General features: G+C 36.3%; 3 protein-coding genes across 4 annotated transcripts; 2 read left to right on the top strand and 1 right to left on the bottom strand.

Moving 5' to 3' along the window:
* Window positions 1-6537: 6537 nt before the first annotated feature.
* Window positions 6538-10722, top strand: LOC140822758 (uncharacterized). Its single transcript, XM_073183624.1, has 5 exons — window positions 6538-6713; window positions 7111-7502; window positions 8393-8508; window positions 9103-9210; window positions 9847-10722. The coding sequence occupies exons 2-5, from the start codon at window positions 7118-7120 to the stop codon at window positions 10564-10566; spliced, it is 1329 nt and encodes a 442-aa protein (XP_073039725.1). The 5' UTR covers window positions 6538-6713; window positions 7111-7117; the 3' UTR covers window positions 10567-10722.
* Window positions 10723-11188: 466 nt separating this feature from the next.
* LOC140822757 (uncharacterized) lies at window positions 11189-13991 on the top strand. The gene is made up of 2 exons (XM_073183623.1): window positions 11189-11977; window positions 13709-13991. The coding sequence occupies exon 1, from the start codon at window positions 11304-11306 to the stop codon at window positions 11973-11975; it is 672 nt and encodes a 223-aa protein (XP_073039724.1). The 5' UTR covers window positions 11189-11303; the 3' UTR covers window positions 11976-11977; window positions 13709-13991.
* Window positions 13992-14126: 135 nt separating this feature from the next.
* LOC140822756 (probable cytokinin riboside 5'-monophosphate phosphoribohydrolase LOGL10) lies at window positions 14127-24563 on the bottom strand. Of its 2 annotated transcripts, XM_073183621.1 has the most exons (4): window positions 24133-24563; window positions 23191-23319; window positions 22805-22989; window positions 14131-14682 (listed from the first exon to the last, which is right to left on the bottom strand). In XM_073183621.1, the coding sequence occupies exons 1-4, from the start codon at window positions 24340-24342 to the stop codon at window positions 14349-14351; spliced, it is 858 nt and encodes a 285-aa protein (XP_073039722.1). In that variant the 5' UTR covers window positions 24343-24563; the 3' UTR covers window positions 14131-14348. The 2 variants fall into 2 exon arrangements, with proteins under 2 accessions (XP_073039723.1, XP_073039722.1); XM_073183622.1 differs by lacking the exon at window positions 23191-23319 and having other exon boundaries at window positions 14127-14682.
* Window positions 24564-25188: the final 625 nt, after the last annotated feature.

The following is a 25188-nucleotide window of genomic DNA, read 5'->3' as shown; positions in this document are numbered from 1 at the left end:
GCATAATTAAAAATTGATTAAGGTTGTAAAGATTAGTATGGACCATTAATTGAGAGAGTAGCCTCAATAGAGGGCCCATGAGGTTCAAGCCCATGGCCCATCATGGAAGTCTATAAATGGGAGCTATCTCTCCATTTTAGAGGGGGATTTTATCTCATTATATGCTCCAAAAAGCCTCTAGCTTCTGAGAGTACATATCTTGGGGTGTTTGCTAACTTGAATACTGGAGGATCTTTTACTGGGAATTTCACGATACCTCTAATGTCGTTTCGTGACATAGGTGGCGACCCTGGTATTTACTGTTGTGGACACTGGAGTACTGGTTATTCTCTCATAACAACGTGTCCACCCGGATAGACTAATCACCTGAATTTTGTACTGCATCAATACCGTCTCACAAGAGACCTACTAAAAAAAATGGATACAAGTTTGCACAAAAACGTAAAATTAAGTGTATAAAAAACAATCTATATTATATTATTAAGTGTGAGAATATGATAATAACTACTTAGAAAAGACACCAATTTTTTTTTTCCATTTTTACTCTTATATGATACTAATATTACACTTTTTTTGTTTTGTTTTTGTTTTTTTCTAAATTTCAACATACACTTTTTTTTATTTTTTTTTTCAACAATTCAAATATCAATTTAGTCCCTCTATAATTTGTCAAATTTCACTTTAGTCCATCTATAATGATAAAAAATATTGTACACACACGCATCGCGTGTGCATAATAACTAGTATATGTTTAAACTTCTACCCCATACGAGCGACACCATTCAATAAAAATTGATTATTATTAAATTGTTTATGCTAAGAGTTTTACTTTTTTTACAACCACTAGGCTGTAAATGAGTTTTTAAAAGGAAAATGAAATCAGATGGAACTATAGATAAGTATAAAGCCAAATTGGTGATCAAATGTTACTGTCAACATGAAGGACTTGATTACTTTGACGCACATTCTCTTGTATCGAGAATAACCTTCATTCTTGTGATACTCACGATTGCCGCCTAGCGAAATCTTGAAGTACACCAAATGGACGTAAAAACAGCTTTTCGAAATGGAGATTTAGAAGAAGAAATTTACATGGAACAACCTGAGGGATTTTCTGAGACTGGGCAAGAAAATAAGTTTTGTAAACTGGTGAAGTCTTTGTATGGCTTAAAACAAGCACCAGAGCAATGTCACGAAAAATTTGATAAAGCCATAATGGAAAGTGGATTTAAATTCGGTGAATGTGACAAATGTGTGTACATAAAGAGCACTGAAATTGGATATGTCATTTTATGTCTTTACGTAAATGACATACTTATCATTGTTAGTAATGATAAGATGATTGAATCCACAAAGAAATTATTGAACTCAAGATTTGGGCTTAGCCGATGTAATCTTTGGAATTAAAATTCATATAATATCAGAAGGGCTAGTCCTAAGTCAGTCACATTATGTTGACAAAATACTTGAGAAATTCAATAATAATGATTCTGCATTGGCTAGAACCCCGATAGATACCATTCAACATATATCAAAGAATCGAGGTGAGAATATGACTCAATTAGAATACTCTCGAGTAATTGAAAGTCTGATGTACTTAATGAGTTGTATAAGACCAGACATAGCCTATGCAGTAAGCAAATTGAGTAGATTCATGAGTAATCCAGGAGCTGAACACTGAAAAGAAATTATCAGATTGTTAAGATACTTAAGGTACACTTGTGATCATGGGCTGCACTATACTAGATATCCTGCTGTTATGAAGGATACAGTTCTGCAAATTGGATATATGATATGAAATATTCAAAATCTACAAGTGGATTTGTATTCACTTTAGGAGGTGCATCAATTGCGTATAAATCTTCTAAACAAACTGTAATATCCAGATCCACAATGGAATCTAAGTTTATAGCTCTTGACAAGTGTGCTGAAGAGGCTGAATGGCTGCGCCACTTCTTAGAAGATGTTCCAGGATGGGAAAAACAGTGCCGGCTATATGCATACATTGTGATAGGCAATCTGCGATTGGAAGAACACAAAATAAAATGTATAATGGTAAGTCTAGGAATATACGTTGTAGACATAATACTATTAGACAACTACTCTCAACTGGAGTTATCTCTGTTGACTATGTAAAGTCAAAGGATAATATAGCGGATCCGCTAACCAAGGGGTCAAACAGAGAGTTAGTTGCGAAATCGTCAAGGGGAATGAGGCTCAAGCCTATAGAATAAATTGGTGTGAAGGAAACCCAACCTACGCTGACTGGATATCCTAAGAACTAGGTTCAATGAGACAACCTAATCGCACTAATTTGATACATCACTGTGGGGGATATCCCTAGTTCATTCCTTATGAAACAGTAAATGTTCAGGATAATCTTACGGCTTTTAATGATTCTGATGAGAAGAATATAGAATTACCTATGTGAGAGAGAAGTGGGGCCGCTTCGAATAAATTGTAAGGCTCAATACTAGGCCCTCTCGCAGAATCAGGCGTGTGTTCATGGCCAAAAAGAACACAATCATGAGAATTGAATAGTACTAAGGAAAGTCTTGTGTGAAGTATATCTTAATTTACATAAATGACAAAACAGTTCAAGTACATCATGTTAATGGTCAGCTAGTAAAACAAATATATTTAATGAGCGAATGTTCAAAGGGTAACACCTACATATCCTATGTACGTTCAATTGTAGAATTTTGTCCCCAAGATTTGTATCAATTTTCATTCATGTGGGGGATTGTTGGAAATTTGAAGTTTGAATAAAAATTATGTTTCATGAATATGGGAGTGTCTTTTGGCTGTCTACATTCTTGAGTTAGTTGAAGAGTTTCGCTCTTCATATTCTTGAGTTAATGAGAATATTAATTGAGTTAATTAATCTTGCATGACTCTTGGTATGCATTTTGGGGCTTAATAAATAGTGTGTTCATTTCTTCATTTCATGTACATGAAAATCTTTTCTCTTTCAAATATTCTCTTGCATTTCATATTGTTAGCTTTTCATTTGGTTTTCGTTAAATCTCGGTGATAAAGTAAAGGTAGGTTTTCAGTTCGCCGTATAGTGTCTCGTGCTAAGTCACTGCTGGTTGTTCCGTTGTATCCTGGGAAACAGATGTCCAAGACGATCCTCAAAGCACATACAGAATGAGACAAATCTGTTTTAAGGACATTGTAATTCGTACAGGCCTCGGTTTGGTTTATTTCATTTATAGCGTTTCTCTACTGTTTTTTCTTCACTATATTGCTTGCTGGTTTTATTGATAAAAACATTTCTGTATTGTACCATTCGATATATTGTACCATTCATTGTGTGAATCCATAATGAATATAAACTTCGTTCTTTGCAATTCATGCATGACACTGATAGGCAGTAACTTGTGTGATTTTTGTAATATCATTGATTGAATTATGAATACATGGGTTAATGACGTCGTTTGTGCCATGATCCGTCTGCGTCTTATTAATGATTTTTGTTCCGAGAAACACTAGCAGCTACAAGAAGCAATAAGAAGGGGGTCCTTACCTTGCAACCAAGCAGTCTGAAGCTAAACCAGTTGCTATGACAGCCGATAAATTTTGATCGCATCGGTGTAATTTGCTTGTATTTCTGATTAATCTTATCTCAGAGATTGTAAATTATAAATTGATAGATGTTTTGGAGAATATGTTATATGTATGATGCTTGGTGATATTGCTCTGGGATATCAAAAGCATTCAAACTCAATAAATGAAAATTCAAGTGTCTATTGTTAGTTTGTTTAATGGTGTCCAGGGAAGCCAGAATATGAGGGAGGGGATTATAAATTTTGAGAGGTTTTTTTTTTTTAAAACAGAAAGTCATATTTTTTTTTTATACTAAATATTCATTGAACCATGTTTGGTTAATTAAAAAAATTTATAAGATGGAAATAAATTATTTTTTAACTGTTCATAAGTTACTGAAATAATTGAATCCCCTAAAACCAGGGTATCATTTAAATATTTACATTAATATTTTAAAATATTTTTTATATATAGAAATATATCCATTGTTTTGCATTACTAATTGTATGTAAAAAAATATATATATATTTAAATTTTTTTATATATATAAAATTTGAATAATATCACTTTGTTACACACCCAAACAAAACTCCGGGTCAATAAAAAATATACGATTTATTTAAAATTTAATTAAATAAAAGGGATTTTGACTTTTTTAAATCGAGAAAAGGGAGTTGAATAGGTTAGTTAGATAAGATCATTAATTAGCTCGTTAAAAAAAAATGAAAAGTGGGCCACTCTTCTACTTCTAATTTATTATATTTTTTTAAAAAAAATAAAAAAATGGAAGAGTGGGTCGCGAAGAGCACGACCCACGCGACCCACTCTTCTACTTCTATTTTTTAAAATAAATTTTTAAAAAAAAAATAAAAAAAAAGAAGAGTACTTCTAATTTTTCAATTTTTTTTAAATAAAAAAATAAAGAGTGCTCGACCCTCTCTTTTAATTTTTTTTTTATTTTTTACGTTTTTAAAAAAAAAATAAAAAGAGTTGGTCGAGTGATAATGTTAGAGGTTTGGTTTAGGGTTTTGTTTAGGGTTTAGGGTTTGGGTCGAGTTTGGGTCGAGATTGGTCGAGTGGGTAGAAATTTTTAATATTTTTGAGTTTTGATCATTTTATAATATATAATTCACTTTATATATGATTAGAATGTAAATATGTATAAAAAAATTTATTTATGTAAACATTATTTATATGTTAATTTAAGTATGTTAGTTAAAAAATTCATAACAAGTAGAAGAATGTATCTCTTATTCTAACAATGTGGGTTGAATTTATACTCGACTAAAAATCTTAACAAATTTTATAATTCCACTAAAATTCATAACAAATTTTATAATAATAGAACTAAAAAAATTCATAACAAATTTCATTACATATTCACTTTAATGAATGTATATCGAAGCATATGAATAATGAAATTAATGTTTATTGTATATAAACATTAACAAATTTTATAATTCTACTAAAATTCTTAACAAATTTTATAATAATAAAACTAAAAATAATCATAACAAATTTCATTACACAACAAATTTCATTACATATTCACTTTAATGTAATGAATGTATGTCAAAGCATATGAAATTAAATTAATGTTTATTGTATGTAAACATTAACAAATTTTATAATTATACTAAAATTTTTAGCAAATTTTATATGCTTCTCGATCCATCTGTTACAATATATATATATATATATATATATATATATATATATATATATATATATATATATATATATATATATATATATATATACCCATCTCTACCCACGCGACCCAACTTTGGTGGGGTGGGTCGCGTGGGTCGAGATTATATATATATACCCATCTCTACCCACGCGACCCTACTTTGGTGGGTCGCGTGGGTCGAGTATAATCTCGACCCAATTTTGTGTCTCGGCTCAGTTTTGATTGAAATTGTTATAATCTTAGCACATAAAATTAAATTACCAAATTGAGTGTACTGCACCAAATATTCTATCTCTTTCTCATTTAAAAATGACACAAGCTTCTTACAGATCTCAACGTATCTTGATCCTAAAATTAACTTACATTCAAAAAATTGATTTCTTCCAAATTTAGCGGGAAAGTAAACATATAAGAAACAAAAAGATTATTAGTTATATAAATTTAAAACAAAATAAAGATTATTAATTATAAAAATTTAAAATTAATGGATCGTGTCACGAGCCATGTATCGTGAAATCTTCACGTCACGACTCTCGAGATCGTGAACTCACGACCCTGGGTCGTGAAGCCCACAACACTGGGTCTTGTGCTTCACGACCCAAAGTTGGGTCGTGAAGCACAAGTGTTGGGTCGTGAAGCACTTGTGCTTCACTGTGAAGCACAAGTGCTTCACGACCCATGAAGACTTGTGCTTCACGTGAAGCACACACTTGTGCTTCACTGTGAAGCACTGCTTCACGACCCAACAAAGTGTTGGGTCGTGAAGCAGCACTTGTGCTTCACTGTGAAGCACAAGTGCTTCACGACCCATGGGTCGTGAAGTCTTGTGCTTCGTGACCCAGGGTCATGAAGTCGTGGGTCGTGATACATCTTTTGCTTTTACGATTCAGGGTGAATTTTTTCACTTTTAGATCATGAACACTGATGAGATCCAATAAATTTTATATCTCAAATTTTTTTTTTTTTAATATATGGTTTTTTTTTTTGGATTTGTTGTTCGTGGTTAATTGTTAGCCAAAAAATGAGAGGATGAAAAGTTAAGAAAAAAAATATTTTTTGTGAAGATAAAAAATGAAATAAAATTTAAAATTGAGTCGAAAAAGATAGAAAAATTGAATCGAGTGAGTTTTTTATTTAATTAAATTATAAATTTTATTATATATAAAATTAAAATACACTAATGAAAAAATTAGTTTTTAAAAAAATTTTAAAAGGAGAAAAAAGTAAATTACATTTACTCCCTTTTTCTTAATAAACTCTTCCGTGACACCCTTTTTCCTCATTTTCCCACAAAACTCCATTGTGCTGCTTAAAGCCCTCAACACTCCCCACCAAGCTCAGCCAAACAGCGATCACAAAAGTTGGGGGAAACGGAAGCAAATTTGGCGATTTTTCTTTGTAATTGATTTGGGGCCGGCGAAATTCGTCAAATATTTTAACGGAACAGAAGGGCTTCGATTTTGTTTATAGCGTATGATCTCATAAATTTAACGCACATAGCAGTTCTTGGCAGTTTCAGGCAGATTTGATAATATATTTGTGCCTATTTTTAGTTTGTTTATTGTTTATCGCGTATGAAATGATTCTGTAGGGTAGGGTAGTTGTATGCTGTTAACAAGTCGTTACTTTTGCACTCGAATGCTTATTAGTTAATCTGGGAAGTTTCAGTTTTGTTTTTTGGAATTGAATATCACCACCCACTAATCGGCATTTCGAAGGCAATGATATTGTATTATAGGCTTTTTATCATCGACTGTTTTAATTAATTGTTACGCTACGTGGATGTTCATCTGAATTATTTGTATTAGATTTTTTTGTTACACCTGAGATGCTAAAGACACCGAGGATTTCTTTTTCTCTGTGTGTAGAATAGAGATGGATGAAAAAGCATTGGCGAAATCGAAGAGAGCTCATTCACTGCGACATACCAAGAAGAATAACCACCATTCAGCATCAAAAGTGCCTTCTGTAAGTTCAGGTACGGCCACTGCCAATAAGAAGCCATCGGGTGAGCAAGTTGGAGAGAACCTCCGGAAACCTCATGGCTCTAAAGCACTCCCTTCAAATTGGGATCGTTACGGTGAAGAATTTAACTTGGGTTCAGAAGATCCATCGGGGGAGAGCGCTAGTGCACCAACTGAATTTGTTGTGCCTAAGAGTAAAGGGGCGGATTATGCTTTCTTAATTTCGGAGGCCAGATCTCAGCCACTATCAAATTATTCTTCCGACATTTTTCGTTCCCTCGGTGATAATATTGAAGGTATGTCATTTCTATGTAGTATAATAGTCTTGACAGTCATTCATGTTTGACTAGATTGAAATGTAGCGCATGACTATGCTGTTTTTGACATTATAAAAAACCATGGAATTATGGAATATGATCTGTAATGTCAAAATTATGAGAAATTGCAATAATGTTGGTTCCATTAAAAAATTATTGTTTTCGTTTTTTCCATCCTTATATAGGAGTATCCGATATCCTTTATGGCGATTGTTGGATGACCTGAAAATTCAGTAAATGGCTCCCACCAAATTTCAATTTCAAAAATGACGAGCTGATTTTTTTATTTTAACATATCTGGTAGAACTATGTGTCTATATGACTTCTTCAATTTTAAATATTGTCCTATGCTTAGGACTATGTGTTCTTTGTCAACAAGAAGGTCATGAATAAAAATAAGTCGAGGAAGGTCAAGGTCAAAAACCCAAAAAAATATTTAAAAGAGGTCAAATATTTAAGTAACCCTTGGATGGTGGTAACTGATTCCGACAAAAAAGTGTTGTTCTGCTAAGCTAGTGAAATTTGTTTTAGAAACTCGTGCATTCTACATTTTCTGGCAATACTTCCATGATATAGTAATAGTGCTACTCGGATTCGGACCAAGATGGATATTTTACTATTATGTTAAATCCCGTGCCGATTGGAACACAACTCAGAGACAAGACCCTTTGCGATGAGGTCTTGACCCAAATTCCATAAACAAAAAATATATATCATTTGCAGTGGCTCTGTCTTAGATAAAAATACATATGTAAGTATGTGCATGCCTCCCTGAGTTTCTACATGTTCTAATAGTATTTGACAAATATTTTCCTTGAATTATAGATTTAGTAGATAATTTGCAGTTGATTGATATTAGTATGTCTTAGAATATACTCAGGGATTTGGTCCGATGCTCTCTGTCAAGGGGCAAAGCATGCTTTCATGGATTGCGGAGGATGATTTTGATTTTGATTTTGACAAAAAATCAAGTAGCAGTTTTGAGGTAATTTTTGTTTATTTAACTTGATTAGTAAGCAATGCCCTTTTGTTGTCTGTTTAGTATGACTCAGAATGTGGCAACATGATGGCCTATATATGATTTGGTATCATAATCTCTGCCGAGACATAATTTTTCTCTCTTTCTCTCTCTCTTGTTTTCCCATTATATTAGTATTCTAAATGCCATTTATTCTCATTCTTTGTCACTCCGTGACCGTGAGATGAAACTCCCGAATTAATATGTGCATGAACCTTGGAAAATTGCATGGAGCATAGGTGGTGAGATTTGCCTGCAACAATTCACATCAGATAATGCTTATTGACCTAGTAAACAGAGACATGGCTCTAATTTAACCATACAATTAGTTTGAAATTTAATGGGTGAATGTGTCTTATTAATGTTTGTGAGTGAACCATTTATGCAATAATTGACAGCATCATCTGTTTTCTCATATGCTGTCTTTATATGATAAACTAGGAAGAATTTACTTTATATCATTCTCAGTCTCAGCTTTAATCGCCTTGTTCTTTCTTTTTACACTTGTTTTTGTTTTATTTTAAAAAAATTCTGTTCCTTTTTCAATTCTTCAATATGCAGGCACCATTTCTTTCCCTTAATCTCGATGCTCTGGCAGAACAACTGGGAAAGGCTAAGCTATCAGATAGGCTATTTCTCGAACCAGATGTACTGCTACCTCCTGAGCTGGTATAATGTTTCTTCTCAGGCTTCTTGTTACATCTGTTCTTGTTCTGTGTGTGCTAATTTCCTTGAATAACGGAAGTCAATAACAATTATGGTAGTTTTGAAGCATCTGATTAGGCTTTGAGTATCTGTATCCAGACTTTTTATGTGGTTGAAGATAAACGTTGTGAATCTGAAAGAAGCTGTTTAAGTCAGAGTTGAAGTTCATAATTAATGCGATTAGTTTTCAAGAGGTCAACCTGGACTGCTGTTAGTTTTCACTCTATTGAGACATATATAGTTCTCATGAATTTATATAAAGTTCTCTTTATCCCCTCAAGCATCAAAGTATGGACAGGTTTATTACCTAACTGCCATGCCATAAGAGCCCTCTGTTAATTGTTACTTGATTGTGCTATCTGTTTTCTAAATCTTGAGTTCAATTTCAGCACATAAATTTCAATCTTCTTTTCTTTCATTCGTGATTGCCACAAATTGTTAGGGCATGTCTAATATAATTTACTTTGGTGTCATCTCAAACATAAATGGTAATTGGTAAACTATTTTATTATACTAATGTGAAAAGATCACCAAAACACCAATTCTGTGCCTATTTCAATGCTAGTAATTACTAATGAAATGATTTTCAACGTGTGGCAGTTCAATGATGAGTTACATGCTTGTGGCGAAGACAATGATCATCTTCAAACTCGTGCATCTGCAGTTGAAATAGATTCTGAAGCATCATCATCTCTAATCCAAGATATGGATGAAAATGAGAATGATCAACCCTTGCCCTATAGTGAATCCATGTCACCATCTAGCACCGTTGCTATAAACAATTCCATTGCAATTCAGAAAGAAGGATTACACTCAATGGACCAAAATACGTATAAAGTTGGGCAGACGCAAGAAACAGAGCAGAAGTACATTTCTAAACACAATGTGGATTCTGCTGCTATGAAACCATCTACATTTGAGGCAGAAAATGCCGAAGCAGACCTCAACATGCTTCTGAACTCATTTGCTGATACCAAGTTCCTCGAGCCTTCAACAAATCCACCCAAAAAGTCTGGCCATATATCTGACATCTCTCGAGAAAATACAGGCGTTACTTCATCTGTAGGAATTTCATCTGTACAATATGCATCGGCTGATATTAAGAAGAAAGGCACGGATAGGATGAAAACTCCAATGATGTCTGTCAAAATTGATGATGATATTGATACCCGTCTCAAGGAAATGTCTAATGTGGTAAAAATTGATGGTGGATCACTCTCCCAGGACCACGAGTTCCGAGACATAACACCTTTAGAATCTAACGGTAATTCGACATCTAAAATTCAGGATGATTTTGATTCATGGTTAGATTCCATTTAATTGCAGACAATTTTGGAGAGTGTACTTGTACTGTTGTATTGTAGTTATAGCCAAACAGGAGATTTGTATGTAGTGAGCTTTTGTTTTATTTTGGTTGGAGAACTTAACATTTTGAAAGTTCATAATCATGACATTTTATTATGCTTTTTGATTTTAGACATTTGCTACATTTACATACTAGTATAATTCATAGGGTACAATGTATGATATATTATTCAACTATACTACGTTATGGTTTGATTGGATTTACTAAATTCTATTTTAATTTGAATTTGTTATGTGATTTGTTGGTTTACTAATGGTAAATTACTATTAGTTTAAAAAAGACGTAGGAGGCTGTAAAATTAAGATCTATATAATAGTAAATTATTAGTTTATGAAATCCAATGCAAGTTATTTTATTTATTTTTTAAGAATAAACCTAAAGCAAGTTGCATGATTAATGGTACATTCATTTTAAAAAAAAGGGAAAAAATGCAAGTCAAACAGCCCAATTGACATCTGGCTGATTAATATATTAGGTTGGGCTGGATGTCGGGCACGGGCCTACATAGCCCAGTTGACATTTGGGCCTATCGGTGAAACCCACCTCAACCCGAACGTAGAAAAGAGCTAGAATCGACCAATCGAAGCATTTTCTAAAGCAAGAATTTTCCGATCGACTCTTTCATTTTTATCTCTCTGGCAACAGTGGCTCCCGGAGGTGATTCAGGCGGCAGTATAGGCGGAATAGGTGGATGGCAAAAAGCAACAAATACACCTCCCTCAACTTCAATGAATTATTTGAGAAAAAACTGAGCAACAATATCAAACCAACCACGAACAGTTCATTTTCATCCTCAAATTTTGCTTTTGCAAATCATAGCAAGAATACTGTAGCCAATTCAAAAATTCATGGACACATGCTTGTTTTGAGCCGTCCCTCGCCGGCAAAACCCGTTTCAAGTAACCAGAGTACAGAAAACAAAGAAAAGGGTTCTCTTTCTGCTACGCCGCCGTCTGAAGATCGACCTAGGAACTATCCGGAACCGGACGGTATCCCTCCCCTTTCACAGGGCCGAACCGGATCCGATTCGTTACCGCCTTCACCTTCGTTGGTGTCTCCGGTGAAGTCTCACAAGTTTATTCCACCGCATCTCAGGCCGGGGTTTGTGCGCAAGGAGGAGAGTATCGGATCTGAGTTTGTGAAGGGTAGTGGATCGGCGAGCTTCAAGGTAAAATCCGAGTACGGTGGGCGCTCACCGGGTCCCATTCAGGGTGTGGGTGGTACCGGATCGCGTTCAAATCGGTACGCGGAAGAGGTAAGGCCCAAATCTGGTGGTGGGTACGCGCAGGTGAGGAGGGGTGGTGAACCAACATACTTGAATCGGTCAGGCCCCACTGAGAATCGACCAAGTTCCAGCGGATGATGGTAACGTTCCCTTTTTCATTTTCCTGGGTATTGTTTGATAAATTTTTTATCTTTATTTTTTTGGTCAGCTATTTATATTTGACAGTGCAGTCGCTCAAACCATGGGCGTATCACGGAGGTAGTGGTTTGATGGCACTGATTTTTGGGACAAAATTTTAGAAAAATTGAATAACTCAAATCAGTGTGTTTAAGATCGGGAAAATTGCATCTTTTATAATCCAATAATATCACTTGTTTCATGCGAGCATCAGTAATTTTAACATGTGAAATTGAATTCAAATGTATTTTGTGTCACTTAATTCACTTGGATTTGCTTTCAACCGCCATTGTGTGATGAAAGGGAGTGAATGGTAAACTATTTTTATAATTTTTGGCTAACTAATTGGCTTGTTAGCATCTGGCATTGATTATGGTGCTAGTTATAACATCTGTTGTAAGGTTTCAAGTTACTGAATTCCTTTCTTAGTAAATGGTGGTCTAGGAGCTGATGGTTTATGCTTTTCTTTTTTGATTCATTTTAGTATATCATCGGTAACCAAGTTGCTCATGATAGCTAACATGCCACATGTCGCCAACCACGATGCATGCCACAATCGTCTAGGAAATGTGTGTTGAAATGCATGTATGACATTATGGTCTATGATCTCTTGGTTCTCTTATGATTGAGTTGTTAGTAGTTGGCAATATTTTTAAGAGAACTTACTATTAATTTTCGCTTTATTTCCTGAAAGATGTACGGAAATAAGGACTTGCTTTGTTTATTTGAGTGAGTTTAAAATATTATTGGATAATCTGTGTGAGTAGGATAAGAGTATCTGTAGTTAAGTATGATCTGAAGATGCTTTTAGGCTTTATATGGTTGGTTTGTTTAAAATCAAAATTTGAGAGTTTCATGGAAGAATTCATGATTTGTTGGAATTTGTAATTTCAAACGCCTTCCCGTTTTCAACATGTTCCGCAGGCCTATGTGCATGACTCAATGTTGATTTAGTTTAGGACTGGCACAATGAGCAGAAAGGTTTTGTGCTAAGGCCCCCCGTCATTCATTTATATAACATAGAATGCTAATCGAGTCCTGATTTGAGAAACTGTAGAATGGAAATACACATTTTGTCAGTTCTATGCTGGGTTTTAAAATGTTTGGATACTTGCACCATAAAGAGATGTCATCTATGCCTTTGATGAGGCAGCTGCTTTCTATCGATAGAGTTGATGAATTCCAAAAGGTCTGAGTAGTGGCTAATACTTTCGGGATATTATCGTGGATTCAAAATTGAGTTTGATGTAATTCAAGTGTTGGGATCTCTTCTAAGAACCAGAGCAAAGATGATGTTGTGAAAGAGGGATGCTCTTATTTACTTTTGTGGCTGGATGGATGATGTACAATTGACTTTATTTTTTTATTTCCCATTTTGTGCCTCTTAGATGATGGTTGGGATGCGCGCGTAGCGAATTGTGGAAGAAACACAACTCATTCCTCCTTTTCTTTTTCGGGAAGGATTTTATTTGCTTCATTGTCACATGTTACTTTGCTTTTCTATGGCAAGCACATACTCTGGCTTTACAAAGATATATCTTATTCAGTAACCACTTAACTCTTGTTTAGAGCTTCATTAATATTTCTCGTAACTCCGAAATTTAACTTATTCGTCCAGCTTTTACTGAGTTTGAAAAGAACCCTTAATCTTTTTCATCAGGAACTTTTGATGCAGATGATTATTCTCATTTCAGGATTTGATAATGGAAGATGGATGCTAAACAACCATCTTTTGGATTTGGTAATGGATGGATGCTAAACAATCAGCTTATTCGCCAGTGTTTGACGCAGAAGCTTTAGGCTTGATTAATATCTTCAATCCTTGTTTCAGATTTTATGTTTCTCGCCTTATTTTGTTTCTGAAATAATGCTGTTATTAAGAAGAGTGGTGTGGAAAATGGTCTTTATTGTTCTGCTGTTTAATTTCTTCTGCTATGTATGGCTTGACATTCTATTAATACAGTCAGTTTGGGTGAATTCCTATTTTTCTTTACTGAATGAATCGGTCTCGTCTCGAGTTTAACCTGGCAACCATATTTTCCACAACCACTTTTTTTTAATAGAAATGATTTATTAGCGGAAGCCTTTATATATATTCGTAAACTAATGCTATGCAGAAATATCATGTATTAAGCCATATATAATACGATGACGATACAAGCTATAAAAAAACAACTAAGCCCATTATTCTGAATGCTCCGGTTATGTCTATCACTTGATCCGGATTTTGTAGTCCTGTTTCTGGATTTATAATAAAAAGGAAATAATACAATATGAAATTGTAAGAAGATTTTATCAAAGTGTGACAGCCTTAGAAGTGTCTAAAAACCATCTTCAGAGGCCGTAAAATTCTGCTAGGTAGCTCAAAGCATCTGAATTATTGCTACAAACTTTCCAGAGCTGCTCTATTTCACCATGGGAGATCGTACCCCTGCCCTCACAATTGCTCAGAAAATCCAGCAGCTTGGAGTAGAAGGAGTCGTAGTTCATCAACAAAAACGGCACAGGAAACCTTGATCCGATTCTTTCGAGTTGAATCAACGTCAAGATTTCGAATACCTCATCTAGAGTGCCAATGCCACCGGGAAGAGCCACAACAGCTGTTCTATCTGAACTAGTAGCTCTAACAGCAGCATCCGCCAGACCATGCTTCCTTGCAGAAAAGAACCTGCATGTGATTTACATATATATTCAAGGCGTAAACCCGAGGATGTCCAAGAGCCTAAGTGCCAAACGAGGGACACACCTTATCAAACGAAGACGTGCAAGGATAATGTCCTAGACAATAACTATATATCATCACATGGAATGCATACATTGAGCCTCCTAGGCAAGCAGTTCTGTAATGCCCGAGAATTAATCACTGTTAATCAAGGATTATTGACTTATAATCTAACGTGATTACGAAAGGACCAACTGAGACACGATTTAAGATAATGTGTGGCCATTTATTTTTAATTTCAGAGTGTGTTGCCGAACCAACACTGCACCCGCGCCCTTGCATGTACCGCACCCGCGGTGCATGGACAGAAATTTGGTCAGTTTTTCCGAAGGGTCAGGTCACCGCACCCGCGGTGTTAGCAGGGACCGCACCCGCGGTGCAGTACCGCACCCGCGGTCTCGACAGGTACCGCACCCGCGGTCATGCAATTCCAGAATTGATAAGATTGTCGAAGCTTGAGCGCACCCGCGGTCTTACACCTACCGCACCCGCGGTGCAGCGTGTTTTGCTAAAATTGTGCCACCTCGTCGAATTCATGCATGGATATATATAAACGAAATCCTTCAGAATGATTCAGCCAAAATTCAGAGAAAGGGTCGAATCTTTGGCACAGAAAATCCTTACGCCTTTTGCGAGAAATCCGTCCGTCTGATTTTAAATCTGACTTCAGTATCGAGTTCCTAGCAACGTAGGCTACAACTGGACGTAAGTTTTACTACGTTTTGACATGCTTAGGAATTATGATATTGTCAGAATTGAATGGAACTCATATATCTTGTTCTTGACGTATTAGACATCATAGAATCGAAGTCAGATTAAGAAACAGACTGATTATGGAATTGTTATGATTTTTGGAATCAAGTGATATCAGAATTGAGTTGTTATTGAGTAGGAGATATTAGAATTAATATCTGATTGATATGGTATTGTTGGGTATATTGATATTATACCGTTATGCCATCGATATTGAATTAGATTGAGTATTGAACATGACAGATTTAATTCGAGTGGTGTATTGATATTATACTCCTCAATATTGTTCTTGTCAGACTGAGTATTGACAGGCTTTGAGTTCGAGACTTCGACAGAGCCAGAGTATCAGAAAGAAAGGTATAAATTAATGTTGAGTTGGGATTGCACAACTCGAGTGAGGTTTGACTCGAGTCTCCCTAAATCACATACTTTCATTTATTGCATTGATATTTGCAATTAATGAGGCTTATGATTATAGTCTATTGATTTATAGCTAATGTTTGATGAGATTGATGTTTGTAGGCTATTGATTCATAGCCACTGCATGTATTGATTACTGAGTCGTTGAGTCATGGGCTGATTCGCCTAGTCACCGGCTGATTCGTCGGGTTATTGGCTGATTCGTCTGGTTATTGACTGATTCGTCTAAACTTAAGCTGATTCGCTTAATTACAGGCTGATTCGTCTGATTATTGGCTGATTCGCCTAATTACCGGCTGATTCGTCGGGTTATTGACTGAGTCGTCAATTCTGCAGCTGATTCGCCCAGACACTGATATATGAATTATATCGATGCCGTTTAGGGATTGATTCATTCCTATCGACTGAGATTCGATATGATTACCTATATCCAGATATCGGGATCCCTAGGTTAGAGTTGAGTCGAGTCTGAGACGACGTGTCAGTTGAGTCGAGTCTGAGATGACGCGTCGGTTGAGTTGAGTCAGATATGACAGGTTGATTTACATTGTTTATACCATTCATGATTACTGACTGTATGTATGGATTTATGTTTCTGATTTGAGACATGTTATGAATAATCCTTATGTGCTTTCGTATATGTTTTTATATGATTGCATGTGTACATTGTTTATACTGGGATATTCATATCTCACCGGAGTTATCCGGCTGTTGTCTTGTTTTGTATGTGTGCATGACAACAGGTGGGGCTGGATCAGGGTCAAGATGAGAATGAGGCTGGACTAGATAGCGTGGAGATCTGGGCTTTGAAGCAACTTAGGATTCAGCACTGATATGTAGTTGAACCTAGTTGAATTCTTGTAGATAATACAGAGTTGTATGTATATGTTTAATATGTAATTTGAGTAAATTACATTACGTTTCCGCTTTGTATTTTAAAAAAATTTTAGACCCTGTTTTATAATTGATTAATTAGTTTAGTCCTAATGATGATTAAGAACTTGATTAGCGTCCGGGTCCCCACAACAGGTGGTATCAGAGCGATAGATCCTTTAGATTGAGATAGAAGAGGCTAGTGAGCGGGGTAGATTGAGGTTTTCTTTCCTGCTTTTGAATGCTAGCATGCTTACGGCTTTATATAATACATGTTACTTGACTTATCTGATTTGATTTTGTAATATGTATTATTGGGAACAAATCTGAATTGATTCTCGATCAGCAGTAAGATGATCGGAGGAGAGACTGAATTGAAACAGGTTTGTTGGATTGGATTACTAATCCTTTTGAGTTTCAGATATGCCTCCTAGACGAATTCCAGAACAGGGTAGTACATCGAATCCTCCCATGGATGTAACCCCGACTCCGATGGAAACCTTGCTGAAGAGGTTTCAGTCATTCAAACCACCCACTCTGACGGGTACTGAGACATCAGTCGAGTGTGAGAGCTGGTTAGGTAGCATTGAGTTGCTGTTTGATTCACTAGAGTACAGTGATGAGCGCCGGATTAAATTGATTGGGCACCAGTTGCTTGATGTTGCACAAAGCTGGTGGATTACGATGAAGAGGGCCTTGGAGCAACGAGGTACGATTATTACTTGGGATGTATTTAAAACTGAGTTTTATCATAGATTTTTCCCAATATCGTACAGAAAAGAGAAGGGGGCGGAGTTTGCCAATTTGAGACAGGGTCAGCTGAACATTGAAGAATATGTGACCAAGTTCTCTACCTTGTTGAAGTTTGCTCCACATGTGGCTGGAAATGACGAAGCCGTTGCCGATCAGTTTAGCAATGGCTTGAATCCCGATATATTTACATTGGTGAACACAGGGCGACCCAATAACTTTGCTGATGCCATGAATAGAGCAAAGGGCGCTGAGGCGGGCCTGATAAGGCAGAGAGGAGCTGAATTTGTTCCTCCAGTGTCGAGACCACCGCAACCACCTTCCCGATTCGAGAGTGGTAGTAGTAGTGGTGGAAGAAAAGATTTTCTGAAGGCTAGAGGGAAGCAATTTAAGAAGTCTGGTGGCAGTTCTTCTAGCTCTAGTGGTTCTCAGCAGAGTTATACTGGCGTTTACTGCGGAAATTGTGGTGGGAGACATTCCACTGAGCAATGCCAAGGAGTACTTGGTAGCTGCCACTTCTGCAAACAACAGGGACATTTTGCCAGAGTGTGTCCACAGAGGGGTTCCCAAAGATCCCAGGGAGCTGAACCATCTGGACCAGCGGCATAGTGGAGTAGACGATCAGCTGCTGTTCCTTCATTTCAGCCAACACCATCTCAGTCACAGCAGAGGCCAGGAGGAAGCCAGACAGTTGGCCAGCCTCCTAGACAGCAGGCCAGAGTATTTGCTTTGACCGAGGAGCAGGCTCAGGAAGCACCAGATGATGATGTTGCAGGTAACTGATTTGTTTGATTATCCTGCATATGTATTGAGGGATACCGGTGCTTCACATATTTGTATTTCTGAAAGATTTGCATTGATATATGCATTATCTGTTGAATCCTTAGTTACTGTAGTATTTGTTTCTGTTCCTTTGGGAAAAGATCTTGTATCAGCGATTTCTGTTAGATCTTGTATACTACAGTAGAATGAGAATGAGATTGAGTTAGATCGTGTGATAGCTTGTATTGTACTAATGTTCTCTGATTTTGGGACTGCATTACTGATATTGATATGCCAAGTACTGAGCTACCATAGATTAGTTCCAGAAGATGGTAAGAATCAGACCTGAGATGACCAAGAAATAAATATTGTACGATAAGAATTCTAGATTGAGAATTCCTTTGATATTCGTACTAGCTATGACTCGATTATTACAGAAAGGAGCAGAGTGACTCCTTATGTATTCAGTTGATTTACGGAAGTCGAGTCTATCATTGGCTGATTTACCAATGATATGAAAGTTATTGATATTATCTCTGATAAGACTTCAGATTTGATTCCAATCAGAGAGATTGATTTTAGCCTTGAACTGATATTAGAAACTGTTGATATGGTGAATCCTGATTGAGACAGATTGCATTCAGGAGGTGTTATATCTGAAGATGATATATTCGATGATTTTCACAGAATTAAACCGTGATTAGTCAGCCGAGGTTGACATCGATGTCAGACATTTGCGGTTTATGAGTGCAGCAGATCAGTATTGATGAGTGATGTTTTGAATCTGGTTGAATATTGATGGTATTCTGAATACATGTTGAGACTGATTGTGGACAACGGAGAGTATGTTGTATCGTCCGAATCAGAGCTGAGTTTGAAACGTTAGCAGTTCGAAAAGTTAATTAGAATATTTAGAACTCAATATCGATAGTCAGAACAGAGTGTCGATCAGAATATCAGGTAAGTAATACTGTATTGTATGTTAATAACTGATTTGTTTGTGCCTGATATTTCGAACTTGAAATGACAGAATTGTCAGAAGGGTGCAATACTTGATTCAGTAGGCATCCTGATAGCAGAAAATGTTTTGAGAGAAACAGATGAGATTAGATATGACAGAGTTTGGACTGAAATGTCTGAACTACAGACAGATAAAGATAGAAAGAAAACAAACCAAGAGATTGGTTAGATAATTTATCGGTTCCTGAATGGAAATGAGATTACATTTCCAAGGATATCGTAATGAAATTACTGCATTCCTCTTGGAATTGAGTATTGATTGAGTTAAGAATGACAGACTGACGCAGTCTGCGAGTGCTAACTCGTACATGAAGATGTACAAGTATGATATATGACTGAGATTTTGTCAGAGAAGTAATTAGATTACACGGAGTGTTGAGAATTGATTATAGTAGACCGTGATTTTGGTTGATTTTGCACGTTTGGCAGAATGTATAGGAAGAGTTGGATACTAGATTATATCTGAATACTGAATAGTATTCACTATCTGACGGACAGTCAGAGTGGAGTATCCAGATTCCAGAACATAAGCTTAGAGTTGTAGTGTTTGATTTAACACTAATTGGCAGGATTTATTGCCATGTTGTGAGTTTTTATACCACAACAGATATTAAATGAGTATGGGAATGACACTATTAGACACGTTGTACGTTAAGAAGTACAGATTCCCTCTTTATTGAGATGATACCTCTGAGATTCCTGAGATTGGACCTGACATGATCAGAGATATGACTGAAAAGATGAAGCTAATTCAGAAGAATATGAAAAACAGCTCAGAATAGATAAACTGAATATGCCAAGGTCGGACGATGACTGTTGGTAACTGAGATCGAAGATCGAATATATCTTTGATTGAGATCAACAGATTCGATAACAGCTGATGATGTTGAGTCGTTACGAACTGTTGATGGGTATATACAGATGTTGTATAACCACTGCTGCGAGATTAACTTTATCAGAGCTATTTCCAGAAATAGAACTTGATATGAGAATTGAAATTTCAGAACAGATTCATGGAGATGAGTTTTGATATAAACTCTGGATACATCTCTTCTGATATATCTGAAGTGATTACTTGCGAGTCCGAGGACGAACTCAGATCTTAGAGGGGGAGAAATGTAATGCCCGAGAATTAATCACTGTTAATCAAGGATTATTGACTTATAATCTAACGTGATTACGAAAGGACCAACTGAGACACGATTTAAGATAATGTGTGGCCATTTATTTTTAATTTCAGAGTGTGTTGCCGAACCAACACTGCACCCGCGCCCTTGCATGTACCGCACCCGCGGTGCATGGACAGAAATTTGGTCAGTTTTTCCGAAGGGTCACCGCACCCGCGGTGTTAGCAGGGACCGCACCCGCGGTGCAGTACCGCACCCGCGGTCTCGACAGGTACCGCACCCGCGGTCATGCAATTCCAGAATTGATAAGATTGTCGAAGCTTGAGCGCACCCGCGGTCTTACACCTACCGCACCCGCGGTGCAGCGTGTTTTGCTAAAATTGTGCCACCTCGTCGAATTCATGCATGGATATATATAAACGAAATCCTTCAGAATGATTCAGCAAAATTCAGAGAAAGGGTCGAATCTTTGGCACAGAAAATCCTTACGCCTTTTGCGAGAAATCCGTCCGTCTGATTTTAAATCTGACTTCAGTATCGAGTTCCTAGCAACGTAGGCTACAACTGGACGTAAGTTTTACTACGTTTTGACATGCTTTGGAATTATGATATTGTCAGAATTGAATGGAACTCATATATGTTGTTCTTGACGTATTAGACATCATAGAATCGAAGTCAGATTAAGAAACAGACTGATTATGGAATTGTTATGATTTTTGGAATCAAGTGATATCAGAATTGAGTTGTTATTGAGTATGAGATATTAGAATTAATATCTGATTGATATGGTATTGTTGGGTATATTGATATTATACCGTTATGCCATCGATATTGAATTAGATTGAGTATAGAACAGGACAGATTTAATTCGAGTGGTGTATTGATATTATACTCCTCAATATTGTTCTTGTCAGACTGAGTATTGACAGGCTTTGAGTTCGAGACTTCGACAGAGCCAGAGTATCAGAAAGAAAGGTATAAATTAATGTTGAGTTGGGATTGCACAACTCGAGTGAGGTTTGACTCGAGTCTCCCTAAATCACATACTTTCATTTATTGCATTGATATTTGCAATTAATGAGGCTTATGATTATAGTCTATTGATTTATAGCTAATGTTTGATGAGATTGATGTTTGTAGGCTATTGATTCATAGCCACTGCATGTATTGATTACTGAGTCGTTGAGTCATGGGCTGATTCGCCTAGTCACCGGCTGATTCGTCGGGTTATTGGCTGATTCGTCTGGTTATTGACTGATTCGTCTAAACTTAAGCTGATTCGCTTAATTACAGGCTGATTCGTCTGATTATTGGCTGATTCGCCTAATTACCGGCTGATTCGTCGGGTTATTGACTGAGTCGTCAATTCTGCAGCTGATTCGCCCAGACACTGATATATGAATTATATCGATGCCGTTTAGGGATTGATTCATTCCTATCGACTGAGATTCGATATGATTACCTATATCCAGATATCGGGATCCCTAGGTTAGAGTTGAGTCGAGTCTGAGACGACGTGTCAGTTGAGTCGAGTCTGAGATGACGCGTCGGTTGAGTTGAGTCAGATATGACAGGTTGATTTACATTGTTTATACCATTCATGATTACTGACTGTATGTATGGATTTATGTTTCTGATTTGAGACATGTTATGAATAATCCTTATGTGCTTTCGTATATGTTTTTATATGATTGCATGTGTACATTGTTTATACTGGGATATTCATATCTCACCGGAGTTATCCGGCTGTTGTCTTGTTTTGTATGTGTGCATGACAACAGGTGGGGCTGGATCAGGGTCAAGATGAGAATGAGGCTGGACTAGATAGCGTGGAGATCTGGGCTTTGAAGCAACTTAGGATTCAGCACTGATATGTAGTTGAACCTAGTTGAATTCTTGTAGATAATACAGAGTTGTATGTATATGTTTAATATGTAATTTGAGTAAATTACATTACGTTTCCGCTTTGTATTTTAAAAAAATTTTAGACCCTGTTTTATAATTGATTAATTAGTCCCAATGATGATTAAGAACTTGATTAGCGTCCGGGTCCCCACAAGTTCGCTAAATGGTTACACCCTAAGTCTAGTAGCGTGCTTCAAGAGACAACATTGTGGCGTACAAAGCAGTGATTCACAAATACACAGATTGAACCGCGAGTACCTTAAAAATCTCTATATCAAGCAGTGTTTTTTAATTGTATTGACAAAAAAGGCTTAAAAACACGAACAAGAACTCCTAAAAGCCATTTTTTCTGGCTTAAAAACATGATTTTTTTAGAAAGAGATTTTTTTTTTCTCAACATATTCTCCATCTAAAAATGCACTTTAAATAGGTGTGATTTCAAGGATAGCTGCCGCTACCTGCAAGTAAGATAGTTTTCTGTTTGAAGATACGGATGTAAATTCGTCGCCACCCATTCCCCAGCTTCTTTGGCAATCTTAAATCCACCAACAGGCTTCCCTGCTTGGAGAGCACCTTTAGTTACGGCATCCATGAGCCCCCGACCAGCTCCTGACCATGAAGTACAATCTAATAGGTTTGCAATCTGTCAAACAAAATACTAGTTGGAGAGCCCGAAATCAAGCACATTCGAAACCTTATTAAATTAAAAATCACGCTGGTTTCGTAAGAGTGTATACTGAATAGATACACAAGTTCTATAAAAGTGGCTCAGCTTGGGGCTCAACTCTCAAGCAATACTTAATTTTCAAAGAAGAAGAAGAAAGACGTGAATCGATAAACTTGCCTCCTTCCCCAACTCAAACGACTGTTTGTAATGTGGGTGGTCAGGTCCCAACCTCGATGAACCCAAATATACAACACCTCTGTGAAGCCTTCGTATGAGTTTGTAGCATTGCTCGATTTCTTTCTTGACCTATTTTACAGCAAATTTGGACTGATATATTTAAATCGAGCTAGACTAGATTTGAGAAAGGGGAAAGAGAAAAAAAAAGATTCAAATAACAACGAAAATGAAAGATAAGCAACTGCTTCAAAACGTGTGGGCAATGCAACCATTCAGCATCTCCAATCAATGCAAATCACCCTTCAATTAAAGAATCAATTTGCCAAAGTTTTACATGATTATGTATATGATCAAATGACCGGAACAAGGGAGTGAAGTTATGGACATGTCAGCTCAGTCACCTCAAATGCACACGTCATACTCGAATAAACTCATTAACAGAAGGGCTTTGAAGATTCCACTTCAAGGCAACCAAACTTCAAAAAATACATATATCCCACACCTGCGTGTTTATCTCTCAGCTGCATAGATAAACTTAGGAATGGACCAAGCAAGATGGTCCAGCAGGCAGACATAAAATCCATCATTTTTTGTTATTTGTTCATTTAAATCTTCTCCCATGGAAAAATTAGCATTTTACTTCGGATAATTGGGAAGAGAATTCTTGATCACAACTAGTCTATGTTGGATTTTGTACCAATTCATGTGATTCTATAGATCTAACCTTTCCATGACACGCACTAAAAATTTCACAAAAATATAGTCTTAAAGCAAGGAATAAAGGGATACAAATCGATTCACAAAGCTAGAATGATTATTAATAGCGTTATGACAACTCCAATGGTTTTAATCAGTTTAAATCATGCTTCAGCATCTAAATAAACTCGGAAGCTCAAGATTCTAAGATCAAATTTTAGTTCTAAATTTCTGAATGTACCGTACCTCAGACGGGCTTTTTCTCTCCTCAAAATCAATACCTTCAAGATTACAGCGAAGCGACCTCAACCTGACAAAATGAGCACCCTTGAAATTCACATTTGTTCCATGGTTTCCTACAAAAGACACGAAATTTCTCGATCCCTTTGGATCAAGATTTCCAGTGGAATAACAGTAGGATAATGGGTTCCAACTAGCGAGCGACCCATTTTTCATCAGATTCCGAAAAGAAAGAAGATTGCTTGGATTACTTGTGAATTGGTCTCTGTGCAGTGGCCAGATTAAAGTACGTTAGAAGCTAGAAAATCTGCTAAAAGTAGTGAAAGAAGTTTGTGGGATGAATTCGAAGAGGGTTCTTCTCTCGTGCAGTGTAGTTGAGGGGGCATAGAACAACACAACCTAGCACTGCTGCGATTCTTTCGAAGCATGCCCGCGAGTATCTGGGGAAGATTTAATTAATTAACCTCCATTTGACTCCTGATTTGAAATATAACCTCCTCATTTTAATACATATATTTTTTACTATTTTACCCTTTTAAAACAACTTTTCTTTAACCAATATATCTTCAAATTCATCTAAATCATAAATTGTCAACAAATATCACTTTTCGTAGAAACAAAATTTCCAACTTTCTCTAACACTGCAGCCTTCCCAACCATTCACCAATAACACAACGTTGTAGACTAATATGTACATTTTCTCTTTTACAGTCTGCAGACGTGAGGTCTGTTTCTTTCTTTTTTCAATGAAGAACTAATTATTAATTTATTTAATTACTTTGAAAAATATACACAATAAAAAAGATGTCTTGTCTTGAGTTATTCATTCAATATTTTCTTAGCGTGGACCATGCATTTAAAATAAAAGGACAATGTCAATACTTACTGCATCATAATATTTAGAATTTATCAGTAAACAATAATATATATCAAAACTTACCATCTCCAAGTTTGAGACTAGGTTTCGAGTTTGAGACTCAGTTGTAATAAATCTCTTCTCCAACTCAAAAAAATATTGCAAAAATCCTAAAAATAACCAGCCACGTCCAAAAGTAAAAATAT

The sequence above is a fragment of the Primulina eburnea genome, chromosome 2 (assembly GCF_022965805.1).
Source record: "Primulina eburnea isolate SZY01 chromosome 2, ASM2296580v1, whole genome shotgun sequence".
Lineage (NCBI taxonomy): Eukaryota > Viridiplantae > Streptophyta > Magnoliopsida > Lamiales > Gesneriaceae > Primulina > Primulina eburnea.
This window is presented reverse-complemented; position numbering and strand designations above follow the sequence as displayed.